The sequence below is a fragment of the Nannospalax galili genome, unplaced genomic scaffold, assembly GCF_000622305.1.
Source record: "Nannospalax galili isolate Female #2095 unplaced genomic scaffold, S.galili_v1.0 scaffold538, whole genome shotgun sequence".
NCBI lineage: Eukaryota > Metazoa > Chordata > Mammalia > Rodentia > Spalacidae > Nannospalax > Nannospalax galili.
This window is the reverse complement of record NW_008343842.1, coordinates 3,317,199-3,330,221: the sequence shown is the minus strand read 5'-3', so window position 1 is coordinate 3,330,221 and position 13,023 is coordinate 3,317,199. Positions and strand designations below refer to the sequence as shown.

The 13,023-nt window shown below is 46.7% G+C and overlaps 1 protein-coding gene across 2 annotated transcripts; it reads left to right on the top strand.

Annotated features, from left to right (window-relative positions):
• Positions 1–1,243: 1,243 nt before the first annotated feature.
• Positions 1,244–12,679, top strand: Armc12 (armadillo repeat containing 12). Of its 2 annotated transcripts, none has more exons than XM_008840097.3 (6): positions 1,244–1,740; positions 2,485–2,630; positions 2,822–2,956; positions 10,001–10,174; positions 10,306–10,377; positions 12,335–12,679. In XM_008840097.3, the coding sequence occupies exons 1-6, from the start codon at positions 1,518–1,520 to the stop codon at positions 12,635–12,637; spliced, it is 1,053 nt and encodes a 350-aa protein (XP_008838319.1). In that variant the 5' UTR covers positions 1,244–1,517; the 3' UTR covers positions 12,638–12,679. The 2 variants fall into 2 exon arrangements, with proteins under 2 accessions (XP_008838319.1, XP_008838317.1); XM_008840095.3 differs by having other exon boundaries at positions 1,578–1,806; positions 12,305–12,673.
• The last annotated feature ends 344 nt before the right edge of the window (positions 12,680–13,023 follow it).

Here is a 13,023-nt window from a genome sequence, read left to right as displayed (position 1 = left end):
TGGCTTTCATCCCACTGTGGGGAGGGTGGGCAGTGGTACTCTCAGAAATAAGGGCCTCATGGCTGAAAGGCATAGACCTAGCCCACCCCCAGTTTTTTGTTTTGAGACAGGATAGACCAGGCTGGCCTTGATCTCACAGAGCTCTGCCTGCCTCTGCCCTCCAAGTGCTGGGATTAAAGGCCTGCGCCACCATGCTCAGCTCACACTTATTTTAACTAAAAAAATGATTTAATGTGTATGAATGTTTTGCCTGCATGTCTATGAGTGCCCTCTTGTTGCACCATGCCCATAAGAGTCCAGAAGAGAGGGTGTTGGATCTCCTGGAACCACCTTATGGGCAGTTGTTAACCACCATGTGGGTGCTGGGACCCAAACCTGAATCCTCTGGAAGAGTAGCCAGTGCTGTTAACCACTGAGCCATCTCTCTAGCTCCCACTACCCCATTTTAACCCTGGAGTTCAAAATGGCAAATCTATACCTCCCCCCAGCCTGCAAATTCAACAGACACAGGCAAGGTCCCTCCTTTCCAGGATCACCCTGGTTAGGTGGGCCCAGAGCCCCATTTTCCAAACTGTTGTGGTTTTGTCCCTCAGTCCTCAAGCCAGCACTTACTAAGTGCAGGCCTCTGTGCTGAATGCTAGACAAAGTCAAGGAGGCGGGGAGGGAGACTCCAGGGAAGTCAGAACACCGTGGGTGCCACCAGACTGCACAACTTCATAAGGTGCCCTTCCTCTCACTTTCATCTTCCGATGGGGTGAGGGAGCCCTGCTTGAAGAAACACCCCACAGCCCAGGGGCTAGATCCAAGGTGGAAATCAACGGATTGAGGGCCAGAGGCATACCCCAAATGCCCCTCCCAGAAATCCTGTAGGTCCTAGTCCAGAAGTGAGTCTCTGCTGCCCTCTAATGGAACAAAGGGCAGTTGAAGGAGCCACCGTGCCAGGCCCCTCCAACTTCAAGGAAATAGGAACCAGGTGGGGTTTGTGAATAAGATCAAAATACATGATAGACAGGTGTGAAGATACTGCGGAGCTAGGCTGAGAAATGGCTCAGTGGTTAAGAACGCTTGTTGTTCTTGAAGAAGACCCGGGTTCGAATTCCAGCACCCACATGGCAGCTAACAACTGTCTATAACTCCAGTTCCAGGGGATCCAACAGCCTCTTCTGACCTCCACAGGCATTGCACGACATGGGTACACTTACCTACATGTGGGCAATACACACATACACATAAAATAAAAATTTAAAAAGCCCCAAAATAAATAATGAAAAATATAAAAATTTGCAGCAGTGAGTCTGAAGTTTGCCCATGCCAGGCAAGCACTACCACAGAACCCAGCCCAGCCCACTCTATGGTCTTCTATGCCTAAATTCTCCTCACTGCAGCCACTGAGACTGAATCTTCTCCTTTGAAGCCCTCCTGGTTTCCCCCGGTGTCATTTCCCCCAGTCTCCTTTGTTGCCTGAGTTCCAATTCTGGCACCCTGGTTCCTGGCCCTGTCAGAGTTCTGGTTCTGGAATGTTTTTCCCAGGTGCCTTGGGCCTAGCTCCCACCTGGGCACAAGGCAGCACTGAAGATATGGGCAAGACCATTCCCCGGTGCCTGGAGCAACTGGACATCTGCAAAAGCATAGTGGGCTTGGCTACAGGCGCCGGGGCCATCTACCTGCTGTACAAGGCCATCAGGGCCAGCATAAAATGTCAACCGCCCCTCTGCTCTAACTCGCCCATCTGCATAGCCCGTGAGTTTCCAGTCCCTGGGGAGAGGGCTCTGCCCCACAAGGACGCCCTTGAGGGAGAGCCCAAAGGTGACTCTCTCCTTCCTTCTCTCTCTAGTAGGCCTTGGATCCCCTTACCCCAGCACCTGAGGCAAAGCCCAGTCAAAGAAGCTAGTTAGGGGATCTGTGGGTAGTAGAGCTCATGGATGTGGATTCCAGGAATCACCCTAGTTGTCTGGCTCCCCAGGTTCCACTTCTTTGCAACTTACCAATCAATGGTTCTCTCCACTCCTCTCTTGTCCAGCAAATGGAGACTTTAAAGAATCACCCTAGTTGTCTGGCTCCCCAGGTTCCACTTCTTTGCAACTTACCATCAATGGTTCTCTCCACTCCTCTCTTGTCCAGCAAATGGAGACTTTAAGGGAAGGAAAGATTGGAGGACCTTCTTGCCCTAAGCTGCCCACTAGTATGTAGGGTTCCTCTTGTGGGACTGTTCATTGCCACCTGCTGGGGACTTCGGGCTTTATACTCATTAGAACAAAACCCTGCCTCTTAACTGCCACGTGCCATTAGGAGATTGCCAGGACAGCACCAGATACAGTGTCCTTGTGCAGTGCTTACTCTGTGCAAGTGAACGTGAAGCAGAGAAAAGGCAAGGCAGCTTGGTCCCCTGCTCCGTCCCCCACCCCACCCACCCCACTTCCCAATCCTTTGCTTTCATCACTTCTAAGTCCACCGCCTGAACTGTGGGCTGGTGTGGCTGTCTAGGCCTGGCCATCGAGAGAGAGCGCCATGGGCGGGACTCGGGTGAGATTCGGAGACTCCTCAACTCCCTGGAGTGCAAGCAGGATGAGTATGCTAAGAGCATGGTCCTGCACAGCATCACCCGCTGCGTGTACTTGCTGGAGGCTGAGGTGAGGAAAGGAGTGAGGTCCCTCCCAGCCTGGCCCCTGGCTTAAGACTGCATTCCCAGCCCTCGATTGTCCCTCCGCCTGGTGGCAGCAGGGTGGGGGGTAGGGATGGGGGGTGTCTCTGAGACCGAGGGGACAGTGGGCCCAGGACACCCGCTTTTTCTGCCTCTCCCATTTCTTACCACATACTCTAGGCCTCTGCATGTACCACTGATGACATTGGCTTGGTAGCTGAAATGTTGGGTGACAATGACAGCAGTGTCAAAATCCAAGCTCTGAATGCACTTAAAGCTTTCTCTGGCATCAGGAAATTCAGGCTCAAAATCCAGGTGAGCCCTGGGGGCAGGGGGAGCAGAGACCCAAAGATGTCCCCAGTGTTTGGGTCCTTTTATTTACATGGGTGACTGTTCCTATTCTTTTGAGAAGTTTTTTTTTGTGCCTGAGTTTGTAACCTAGAAATGAGTGGGGAGATAGTGGTCAGCTTTCCTACAGGCCATGTTAGCCTCTCTGGATCAGGATGAAATTGAGCTAGGATGCTAGCAGCTTCTCTGAACCCCAAAGAGCAGAAAGTCCCCCCCACATTCTTAGACACTAGCCAGTTCTCCAACACCAGCAGGGCAGCCCACAATTCAGTCCCAACATGTGCTGGGCATGGTGATGCATGCCTTTAATCCCAGCACTCAAGAAGCAGGCAGATCTCTGTGAGATTAAGGCCAGCCTGGTCTACATAGCGAGTTCCAACCAAGGCTACAGGGAGACCCTGTCTAACCCTTCTTCCCTCCAAAAAACTAAAGCAAGCAAAACAATAACAAAGAAATCCAATCCCAACACAGACCCCAGAAGTTAAGGGTTCAGTCTCGGAAGACCCGCTCATTTCAATGCCAGGTGGTAAGTCTGACTTCTGACTGACTGGTTATGAAGTGGGGGGTTTCCACAACCCCCTGCTTAGGGTTGATAACTTAGGCTAAAATTACATAGAAGCCTGGAGGGCACTCATTGACCAGTTCATTATAAAGGGTACAATCTGGAACAGCTGAATGGAAGAGGTAGAAATAGGCAAGGTTGGAGGAAGAGCGGGAAGTTTACAAATCACACTGGTTAGGAGTTTCTCTCTGCCAGTCTAGCACTTAGGAATAATTGAGTAAGTCAATAGCCATTGGCGGTTGAACCTGGTCTCCTTCCCCTCTCTGGACCTAGGAGAGTAGGACTGAAACTTTCTACTCTTTAATCATGGTTTTGTCTTTTTGGTGACCCAAGCCCTGTCTTGATGAACCTAACAGGTCATCAAGATGATGGTAGTGATGACATGCTCTCATGTCAAAAAAAACAAACCCAGCTAGGGCTGGGGCTCAATTGCTAGAGTGCCTGCCAAGCCTGCATGAGTTCTTGGTTCAGTCACCAGCACTGCAGAAGCCAGGTAGAGTGCCCCACACTGGTTTATCCCGGCATTAGGAAGATAGAGGCAGGAGGATCAGGGGTCAAGGCCATCCTTGGTTATATAGTGAGTCTGAGGTCAGCCTGGAAGCCACAGTGGAAGGAGAGAACTGACTCCTGAAAGTTGTCCTCTGACCTCCAGAAGGGCACCATGGACCACACATTCTCCTCCCACCAGTCATACACACATACGATAATAATAAATTTAAATATATATATATGCTAAGTATTTTAAACATACGCATCTTTAAATGTGTAAAGTAGAAAGAATAACAATAAAAACAGAACTTAGGGACTGGTAAGATGATTCAACAGAGCAGGTAAGGACACTTTCCTCCAAGCCTGAGAGTAAGTTCAATCCCCAGAGCCCACATGGTAGAGACTAGGACGGACTCCAGCAGGTTGGTCCTCCACATGTCCATACATGTGCACACATGTGTGCGCACATACACAGCAAATATATATATATATGTATATATACTCCCACATGGCATGGCCAGGCCAGGCTGAGAAATAGAGCTGATCACAGTGATCCCTGTGTCCCATCCACATCCCCTCCAGAAGAATTTTTGGCCTCACATTTAGTTAATTCTGTGATTTTCTTTGTAGTTCTACATAGGCACAAATACTCTTACATGTTTACACATTTTATTTAGTAGGGCAAGGCAGACAAGTAAAAATGTGGATGTGGTCTGGGATGTTTCTTTGTTTTGTTGAGACAGAGTCTCTCTGTAGCTCCAGCTGGCCTGGAACTTGCTATGTAGCCCAGGCTGGCCTCAGTCTCAGAGATCCACCTGCCTCAGCTTACTTGGGATGTTTTTAAGCCACCTATGCACGGAAGTATGGTGTATTATTTAGTCACTTTCCCTTCACTGTGACCACGACACCTGTCAGAAACACCTTAAGAGAGGAAAGACTTATTTTTGTTCACAGTTTCTGAGGGTTTTGGGCCATCATGTTGAGGAAGATTGCAAGAGGCGCTCAGCTCATGGTGATAGATTGGTAGCAAGGAAACACAGAAATATCAGGAAGCAGGGAAAGAGACAGGAAGGAGAGGCAGGGGGAAACCTTTAAAACCCTGCCTCCAATGTCTGTTGTACTTCTGTCAACTCAACCCTGCCTCCTAAAAGTTCTAGACCTTTCCAAAATAGCCCCAAGAACTGAGGAACAAGGGTTGAAAACTTAGCCTATGGAGGATATTTCATATATATATATATATATAATTTTTTTATGTGTGTGCATGAGTGTCTGTCTGTGTTGGGGTATGTGCACAGGAGTGCACTTGCCTGTGAAGGCCAGAAGAGGGCAGCAGATCCTTGGAGCTGGAGTTATATGGAGTTTATAAGCCACCTGTTGCAATTTGGTTGGTGCTAAGAACCAAACTCTGATCCTCTATAAGAGCAGTATGCTTTCTTAACTGCTGAGCAGTCTCTCCAGTCCTGACTTTATATTCCAAACTGTAAAATCCTTCCCTTCCCCCCTTAGTCTATCTCCTAAAGTCCCCACAGTTTCAACACTGTTCATGAGTTCATAATCTCCTTAGAGACTCAATACAGTCTCTTAATTGTGAACACTTATAAGATAAAAAAGAAAGTTATATACTTTGCAATATGCAATCTCAGAGTAGTCATTCCCACTGCAAAAGGGAGGAAGGCCAAAGTCAGACCAACATCCAACAGGGGTAGACATTAAATCCTGTAGTTTCATGTCCAATATCTGGAACAGTGATGGAATGTGAGTGTCAACAGGCTATTCCTGTAGGGAGTCCAACTCTGCTAAACATTGCCTGGTCTCATGAGCTTTTCTCTGGAATATTGGTGGAAGTCCCTGTGACCCTAAAATTCTTGTACTATGAATGCCTGCAAAGCCAGCACCACATTTATGATGCCAAGTTCTGCTGTCAGCTTGAACAGTATCTAGGTCCCTTTGTGCCCTAACCCAGGGCCTTTGAGTTGCCTGGGTAACTGAATGCTTTCCTAGGCTACCCTTTGAGAACAGAGCACCCCAGTGACACTCTCTTTCCAATGGAAAGTCTTTCCAATTAATTTGTAGTTTCACACCATGGAGCCTTGTTAGATGGGTGGGAACTCACCTGACATCCTGAAAGCACTTGCCTTATAGTGCTAATTTCTTTCACAATTAAGGCCTTGTTCCCTGCAACTTTAAATGTGCTCTTTTTCTGGGAAAATTCTTTCTTTTTGTTTCCATTCCTCACTGAACCTCGCTAAAAGCAGCTGGCAATAACCATTCCACACCCTGAATGCTGTGCTCCACCTGGGCAGTGAGATGGCTTAGTGGGTAAAGACATTGACTGCCATGCCTAACAGCCTGAGTTTGATCCTTGGGACCCACATAGTAGGTGAGAATTGACTCCTACATGTTGTCCTCTGACCTCCACACATGCTCCAGGCTGCTCATGCACTCCCACAAAGCAAATAAATATACATAATGAAAAATAGCTTCACCTGGGACTGGGGAGATAACTCAGCAATTAAGAGCACTGACTGCTCTTGCAGAGGACCTGGGTTCGAGTTCCAGCACCCACATGGTGGATAACAGCTCTCTGTAACTCCAGTACCACGGGAATCCAATGCCCTCTTTTGACCTCTATGAGCATTGTATGACATGGGTGCATTTACACACATGCAGGCAATACACTCACACAAAAATAAGAATAATAAAGATATTTGTAATTGCTTCACCAAATTAATTAGCCAATTGCTTTGAATTCAACCTCATTTAAAATTTCAGGACACTGGCAAAATGTAGACAGATTCTTTACCAAACACGAATGCCCTGTGATCCAAGTCCCAACAGAACTGCTGTCTCTCCCAGTGCCTCCTGATCACAGTTTACTGTCTGCATGCCTACTAGCATTTTGGCCTTCTAAATCCTCACTAGAATTGCCTATTAAGCTTTAGTTAAGGCGTTCTAGGGATTCTGTGGTCTGCATCTCCAAACCTTCTCCAAATTCCTCCTGTAAACAAGTTCCAAAGGCCTAAGAACCTTGGGATCATGCTAAATTATAGCAACAACCCCAATCTTGGTACCAATTTTCTGTGTTAGTTATTTGCAGCGCTATGCCCTCAACATCTGACAGAAACTTAACGGAGGAAATATTTATTTTGGTTCATCTTTTCAAAGGGTTTCAATTCTATCATAGTGGGGCAGGCATGGTATGAGTGAGCTGAGTTCTACAAGGGAGCTGTGCTTGTTGCAAAAAGAAGAAAATCTTTTGTCACCTTGGTGGAAGAGTTCATGCCATCAAAAGCATGCTCTTAAAAGAAAATACAGTTGAGAATGTGACTCAGTTGGTAGAGCAGTTGCCTAGCTCTGAGTTCATTTCCCAACACTGGCATGAACGTGGTGTGGTGATGCACACTTGCTTGTGATCCCAGCACTTAGGAAGTAGAGGCAAAAGGATCAGGAGTTCAGGGATAGCCTCAGTTACATAGTGACTCTGAGGCCAACCTGAGCTGCATGAGACCTTCTCTGAAATAAACAATAATGATGAATCAAACTTCATTGAGATTAAAGCATTTTCTGGGTCTGGAAAGATGGCTCAGCAGTTAAGAACACTGGTTGTTCTTGCAGAAGACCCGGGTTCGAATCCCAGCACCCACATAGCAGCTAACAACTGTCGGTAACTCTAGTTCCAGGGGAGCCGACAGCTTCTTCTGTCCTCCGCAGACACGGGTGCACTTACTTACATACAGGCAATACACACATACACATAAAAATAATAAATAAAATATGAAAAGGGGCCGGAGAGATGGCTCAGTGGTTAAGAACACTCACTGCTCTTGCAGAGGACCCGGGTTCAATTCCCAAGACCCACATGGGGGCTAAGAACTGTCCTTAACTCCAGTTCCAGGGGAATCCGAAGACTGACCTCCATGGCATTGCATGACACAGGTGCACTCACATACATGCAGGCAATGCACTCATACGCATAAAATAAAAATAATAAATAAAATATAAAAATAAATACATAAAATATTTAAGTAAAAAAACATAAATGTTGCTGGGCATGGTGGTGCACACCTTTACTCCCAGCACTCGGGAGGCAGAGGCAGACAGATCTCTGTGAGTTGTAGGACAGCCTGGTCTACATAGTGAGTTCCAGGACAGCTGGGGCTACAGGGAGACCCTGTCTCAAAAAGACCAAAAAAAAAAAAAAAAAAAAAAAAAAAACATAAAAGCCAGCAGCTGGCAAGGAAGAAATACAAACCATATACCCAACAAATGATGCATCAAATTATACAGAGCAGTCTCAGAACTAAATATTAAGGAGAAAACAAGTCTGGTGAGATGGTTCAGCTGGCCAAGCGCCTGCCGCAAGCCTGACAATCTGAGTTAGAGCCCCAGCATTCACAGTCAGTTTGAAGGAGACAACTGACTCCAGAGAGCTGCCCTCTGATCTCCACACACATGCCTTGGCATGTACACCCACTCTCCCACACACACAATAATACTAATGATGATGAATAAAATTTAATTAAGGTTAAAAGAAAGAATATGTAAAATCAAAACTAATGATAATACCAAAAGCTGACAAAGATGTAGAAAAACTGGGTCTCTCCTACATTGCTTGTGAGAATTATAAAATGAAAGAGCAGCTGGATGTGGTGGCGCACACCTTTAATCCCAGCCCTTGGGAGGCAGAGGCAGGCAGATCTCTTTAGTTTGAGGCTGGCCTGGTCTACATAGTGAGTTCCAGGACAGCTGGGGCTACAGGGAGATCCTGTCTCAAAAAGATCAAGAAATAAATAAATATAAAATGAAAAAGTAGCCATTCTGGAAATTTATTAAACCATAAATACACATTTTATCAACCAGTAATTGCATTCCTGGGCTTTTATTCTAGAGAGATAAAAGCTTACATCTACATTAAAAACTGTACACAACAGCAGTCTTATTTCAGATAGGCTCAAACTGGAAGCCACCAAAAACTGTGGTACATCCATGCAAAGGACTGCTATTCAGTTCTGAAGAGGAACGCTATATTGATAATATGACTTTCACGGATCTCAGTATGTTACACTGAAAGACTAATAATCATTTTCGAAAAGTAACAAAGTATAAGCACATCATACCAATACCATCTCTCCAGTCTGTGAATTGTAATAGTTTAAGAAGTAACCACTGAGAAATGAGCAAGAAACCCCCTGGACTGTTTTTGCAGCTTCCTGTGAATTTATAATTATTAAAAAGAAAAGTGGGACTGGAGAGATGGATTAACAGTTAAGAGCACTGGCTGCTCTTGCAGAGGGTTCAGATTCGGTTCCCAGTACCCACAATGTGGCTAACACTCATCTATAACCAGTTCCAGGGAATCCAATGCCCTCTTCTGGCCTCTGCAGGCATTGCACTGACTGGGGTGAATTTACATATATAGGCGATATACTCATACACATAAAATAAAAATAATAAAGTGATGAAAAGGGAAAAGACTCAAGATGAAGAGAGAGAAGACTCAAGAATACAATTTTTGTCTTGATAAACTGCAAAGACTGCACGGCCAATAGCTGAACCAAAGAAGCAGGTTTGGGGTAAAGGGACACCGGGAGAAAAGTGGGATTGGCAAGCTGGACCGCCAGTCCAGGCCAGGGGCTCAGAGCAGGAGAGTGATGAAATTCACCAGCGCACAGATGGTCTTTAATCTCGACTGGACGGTCTCACTAAGGGCGTGGAGTAGTTAGAGAAGGGGATTTGTGCAGAAGGAAGAATGAGTGAAGAACACAGAAACCCAGCAAAAAAAGAAGTGGGAGGGGGAGAGGCAGCTGACTCGGTGGTGTCTCCTCTTTAAGGCAGGGAGGGACTGTCTACCAGCCTTGGTGCAAGGTTCCTGGGAGGGGGCGGTAAAGGGTGACTTGGAGGTTGGACTAGCAGTTGGGGGATTGTCACCATATGAAAGCAGACCTTTCTCTTCACCCCAGGAACATTCCATCAAGGTCCTGGAACTGATCTCTACCATCTGGGACACAGAGCTGCACGTTGCTGGCCTTAGACTCCTCAACAACCTCCCACTTCCTGATTATGTGCACCCCCAGCTGCGGCGAGTAATGCCTGCCTTGTTGGAGATCATGCAGTCAGACTACATCCTGGCTCAGGTGCCTGCCCCTCATGGCCACAGTTCTGTCCCTCCCCCCACCAGCCCTAGCACCTAGAGGAAGAGTGAATGGGTCATGTAGTGAGACCCAGGCCCACCTACCCTCTGTGGTTTCCTCTGTCCCTTACTCAGGTCCAAGCTTTGCGTCTGCTGAGTTACCTGGCACAGAAGAATGACCTTCTCTATGACATTTTCAACTGCCAGGTGAGAAGCAAAGAGAAAGAGGGACTGATGGGGCGACTCAGGTGTATCAGGGAGAGAAGAATTATCCTCTGGACAGATTGCCTCTTGATGAATTGTCTTCATATTCTTCCTGCCTCTGCGTTAGATTCTACTGGGGCCAGCACCAGATGAAATTGTGGCCCCAGTAATTGATTGAGAACCTGTTTTATTAGAAATAGTATAGTCACTTTGAATGGGCTTTTGAACTCCGAGAGGTAGGCACACGAGAACCAAAATGGTTAACACAGGGATTTCAATATAGAGGAAAATATCTGATGAAAATCATTAGGGGGAAGCCCTCATGGCAGTGCACACCTTTAACCCCAGCACTCGGGACACAGGGGCAGGCGGATCTCTATGTGTTCAAGGCTAGTCTGGGCTACATATTGAGTTCCAGGCTAGCCAGGGCTACATAGTGAGTCCCTCTCTCAAAAAACAAAGTCATTGGTGCTGCAGAGGTGGTTCAGGGATTAAGAGCATTGCTGTTCTTCCAGAGGACCTGGGTCCAACTCCCAGCACCCTCATGGTGTCTCTGTCACCCTCTTCCAGATTTCTCGGACACTATACACATACCATTATACATACAGGCATTCAAAAAACAAAACAAAAACTTTTGTACAAATAAAAATAAACTATTAAAACAAGTCATTAGAAGGATGATATTAACCCTAAACTTGTATGCACCAAATAACATCTCAGAATATATGGCAAGTTGTTTTTAACATTGATTTATTTGTGTGTATGTGTGATGTATGTGTGTAGGCATGGATGTGCCACGTGTGTAGAGGTCAGAGGACGACTTTATGGGGTCAGTTCTCTCCTTCCACCTTTACATATGTTCTGGGGATTGAACTCAGGTTGTCTGACTTGCACATTAAATGTTTTTACTTATTGAGGCTGCTCATCCTGCCACATTTGTAAGATTTTAACAAATCCTTCCATCATTAGTAGATTTTTAAAAATCTTAGTGGGATTGGAGTGATGGCTCAACAGTTAAGAGTACTGACTACAGCCGTGGTGGCACATGCCCTTAGTCCTAGCACTTGGGAGGCAGAGGCAGGGTGGAGCTCTGTGAGATCAAGGCTAGCCTGGTCTACCTAGTGAGTTCCAGGTCAGCTGGGGCTACAGTGAGACCTTGTCACAAACAAAACAAAACTCTGAAATTTAGAAGAGTATACTTGACACACTTAATACAAATAAACTTAAGTCATTGGACACACCTACAACAGTCTACAACTGTTAAGTGTACATTTTTTTTTTTTGAGACAGGGTCTCTCTGTAGCCCTTGGATGTTCTGGAACTTACTATGTAGACCAGGCTGGCCTTGAACTCACAGAGATTCACCTGCCTCTGCCTCCCAAGTGCTGGGATTAAAGGCGTGCGCCACCACGCCCGGGTAAGTGTACATTCGTCTCAAGAACACACAAAATATGTATAAAAATCAACTAGAAACTAGGTCTTTATTTTAAAGGTTTATATTTTGTGTGTGTGTATATATCTGTGTATGGGTATGTGCATGTGAGTTCAGAGACCAGAAGAGGGTGTCAGATCTCCTGGAGCTGGAGTTATAGGCAGTCATGAACCACCCAAAGTGGGTGCTGAGAACCAAACTCAGGTCCTCTGCAAGAGCAGCCAGTGCTCTTCACCGCCGAGCCATCTCTCAAGTCCCAAAGTTTTAAGCCTTAGTGTGGGGCTGGAGAGATGATTCAGCGGTGAAGAGCACTGGCTGCTCTTGCAGAGGACCTGGTTTGGTTCCCTGAATCAACATGGAAGTTAACAATCAGTTCCAGGGGATCTGTCAACCCTCTTCTGGCCTCCCACTGTCTCAACAGTGGGAGACCAGAGAAGGAGGACTTTTAGAGCTGGCCTGGGGTTCCATCCTCATTCTCTGACCACTCCCACATCTCAGGTGCACGCCAACTTCCTGAACCTGTTCCAGACCTCCCAGCCAGGGAGTCTGTTGTTCGAGGTCCTGGTGTTTGCAGAGCGGCTGAGTGAGGGCCGGAATGCATCCCACTACGGAGCTGTGAAATGGCATTACAATGAACAGTCCTTGCATGAAGCCCTCTTTGGGGATGAGTCCAGACTGGCTGACCGGCTGCTGTCCCTGGTCATTCACCCCGAAGAGGAGGTCCAGATCCAGGCCTGCAAGGTCATCGTCAGCTTACAGTGCCCCCAGGACTTGGCATCCCGACCCTCTGCCTGCCATCCCAGTCATTCCTACTTTAAAAGCGGGCAGTAAAGTTAAGGAGAGCCAATAAATGCATATGGGAGGGAAGCTTGAGGCTTCAAACACCTGTGTGTCTGTGACCTTCCGGGACTAGGTGGAGGTGTCCTGTGGCACATGGGTGATCTTCCCTCAAACACACCACTTTTGTGTTTGAGAAATGGAGTCTCTCCTGCTGCTGCCTTTCAAGTCTGTTTTTTTGTGCATGTTTGTGGTGTGCATATGTGTATACAAATTTGATGTATGTGAGCACACGTGAGTTGTGTGCATGTATATGTATGCTCCTCCTCACATGAGAGTCATCCTCCATTTCCCTCCCATCTTATTAACTGAGGCAGAATATCTCAATCTCACCCAGAGCTCACCCGCGTGGCTAGCTTCCCGCCAGCTCTAGGGATCCC

Coding starts and splice junctions, on each gene's coding strand:
- Armc12 (XM_008840095.3), top strand. CDS start 1,578: ATGGGCAAGACCATTCCCCGGTGCCTGGAGCAACTGGACATCTGCAAA. Junction 1,807..2,484: donor CCTTGAGGGAGAGCCCAAAG/GTGACTCTCTCC, acceptor GTGGCTGTCTAG/GCCTGGCCATCGAGAGAGAG. Junction 2,957..10,000: donor AATTCAGGCTCAAAATCCAG/GTGAGCCCTGGG, acceptor TCTTCACCCCAG/GAACATTCCATCAAGGTCCT.